Raw genomic sequence first — 2,434 nt, forward strand, 5'->3', positions numbered from 1 at the left:
GAGGCAATTGAGGCTCTGGATGCAGCCATCGAGTACAAGAATGAATCCATCACGTGCAGGCAACGAGTCCTGCGGGCCTCAGCCAGCCTGCTGTCCCAGTGTGAGATGAACCTCATGGCCAAGCTCAGCTACCTCTCCTCCTCTGAGACCCGAGCTCTGCTCTGCAAGTACTTTGACAAGGTGGGAGACAACTGCCTTCCGTGGTGGTGAGAGCTATGGCACCTGAACAAACTCTCATTTTCCTCAGTTTCAAGCTTTCTGCCTGCCTCCTGCTTTACTTCTGCCCTGTCAAGTCAGGCAACAAAGCCACAGCCCCATGATCCACAGCTGTCCCAACACCCAGGAGAGAGGCTTAACTAGTCATAGGATGCATGGATCCCTGCAGTGGCTCTGCCGCATCAGTGCAGTCACACATTGCTCCTCCCTCTGCAAGGCAACTGTGATATCCTAGAACTACTAACCTTTGTATGCTGTACCAAAAAACTAACTTGATCAGGCAGGAAATCTTTCCAGGCTCTGAAGGAGCTGAGGTGTTCCTTGCTCTTGGGCCCTGGCCAGGTGGTGACGCTGCGAGAGGATCAGCACAGGCAGCATATTGCCTTCTCGGAGCTGGAGATGCAGCTGGAGGAGCAGCAGCAGCTGGTGTACTGGCTGGGGGGCAGCGCCTGGAGATGGACCGCCAGCTCACCCTGCAGCAGAAGGAGCACGAGCAGAACATGCAGTTGCTGCTCCAGCAAAGCCGCGGTAAGCACCCAGCTCCCCAAGCAGCCAGCAGTGGCACAGCTTTTGTCAGTCACGGGGCTTGCAGCTTGAAATGGCCTTGCTTTTCCTTGTAGAGCACATGGATGAGGGGCTGGCCAGCAGCAGGCTGCAGTATGAGGCGAGGATTCAGGTGCTGGAAAAGGAGCTGAGCCGTTATATGTGGGCAAACCAGGAGCTGAACCAGAGGCTGAGTAACATGAACCTCCATCCTGGACAGACCAAAGGTGAGAGGAAGCCTTGGCTGTAGCTTTGCTGTTCCTACCAAATTGGGATTGGGATTGAGATTGGTAGGATTACCAAGGAGTTTAAATCCCGTTTCCTGGCAGCAGAGTTACAAGCTGTACGGGTGCAGGTCATTGCTGGCCTTGAGCAAGTGCTCTATGGCTGCAGATCCTGATGAGAAGAGTAGATACCCTGATACTCATCTCACCATTCTCCCACTCTTTCTCAGCAGGGATGGAGAGAAGCATTCACAGAGCTGGGGACAGAGCCCCCCCTGTGCTCAGGGCCTGCGAGGAATCCAGCCTCGGGGAACAGCCCGTGCCTCTGGCTGTCACTGAAGAAAGTCATCGGGTCAGGGATGAGAGCAGGGACCTGGTGCACGCTCCTTTGCCATCGACGTGGAGGCGTTCCTCCCTGCCCAACGACAGCCCCGGGGACCTCCGGCAGAGGGACACCGAGCACTTACTGAGAGCAGGGCAGCCCCACGAGGTGCACCCGCCACGGGGCCTCGCTCCTGCCTCCAAGCCCCGTCGGGAGCTGCGCAGAGCCAGCCTGAACACAACCCCAGTGCCTTACCACCCAGCAATGATAGACGTGAGGAAAAATCCACTCTAGACAAGCACCTGGCACAGGGCAGGGAGGAACAGATATTGCTGATGTGAGCTTAAGAGCCTTTCTGCCCCACAAGCCAGCCTGGTGACAAACCTACTACATTTCAGAGGCCTGAGGAAGAAAGAGCCATGACTTTTCATCCTAAGGGAAATAACTTCTGCCTACATTCCCCATGTTGCTGCCAGTTCAGACAGCGCCGACTGGATACATTTCCTTCTGCACCCTCAGCAGCTTAAACACTGGGAAGTGGGAGATACCTCCCACCCTGGCCTCTAACACTAAAAGCTTGTTTACAGTTTGAAAACCTCTGCTGCGGGGCTTGCTCCGCCCTAGCAGCCTCAGAGGAAGATGCTCTGCAGTCCTGCAGAACTTGTACATATATTTTTGTAGCAACTTTGGTTTTTTACATTTCTACTGTAACTTTTCTAATAAAGCAGAGCAGTTTTATGAAGCAGTCACTTGTCAGAGGCTCTACTGGTCGCATACTGTGGGCATGTAGGGAGTTTTACTTAAACCTCACTGCATGGGAACTCGGCTGCTGTCACAGTATTGCCTTAACGGTCAAATATCTGCTTTGTAAGTGCTCAGAGCCAGAGCTGGTAGGCTTCCTACATCAAATTCCTGCAGAGAAAGCATCTCCAGACAGCAGAATTGTCTGAAGCATCTCTGGTTGTTTCAGCCTATAAGCTGCTTTAAGCAGTGTTTTCATATTCTTGGGAAAACTTCCAGTCTGGATCTAAGGGAGATTAAATACAATCCTGCAACTTAGCACTGATACCATCCACCTTCGGGAGGGGACATAAGTTCAACTCTGGCAGAGCAAGAAATGAAAGCCCAG

The 2,434-nt window shown here is 53.1% G+C and overlaps 1 protein-coding gene across 1 annotated transcript in view; it reads left to right on the forward strand.

Moving 5' to 3' along the window:
• Window positions 1–1,599, forward strand: part of KIF7 (kinesin family member 7) — a gene marked incomplete at its 5' end in the record, with an annotated part of 8,720 nt that extends 7,121 nt beyond the window's left edge. Inside the window, 5 exon segments of the mRNA XM_010178576.1 lie at window positions 1–180; window positions 559–652; window positions 655–744; window positions 837–986; window positions 1,214–1,599. The exon segment at window positions 1–180 is cut by the window's left edge and continues 30 nt beyond it. Of these exon segments, the coding sequence (XP_010176878.1) occupies window positions 1–180; window positions 559–652; window positions 655–744; window positions 837–986; window positions 1,214–1,599 (900 nt within the window).
• Window positions 1,600–2,434: the final 835 nt, after the last annotated feature.

This window comes from Mesitornis unicolor, unplaced genomic scaffold (genome assembly GCF_000695765.1).
Source record: "Mesitornis unicolor isolate BGI_N332 unplaced genomic scaffold, ASM69576v1 scaffold10452, whole genome shotgun sequence".
Lineage (NCBI taxonomy): Eukaryota > Metazoa > Chordata > Aves > Mesitornithiformes > Mesitornithidae > Mesitornis > Mesitornis unicolor.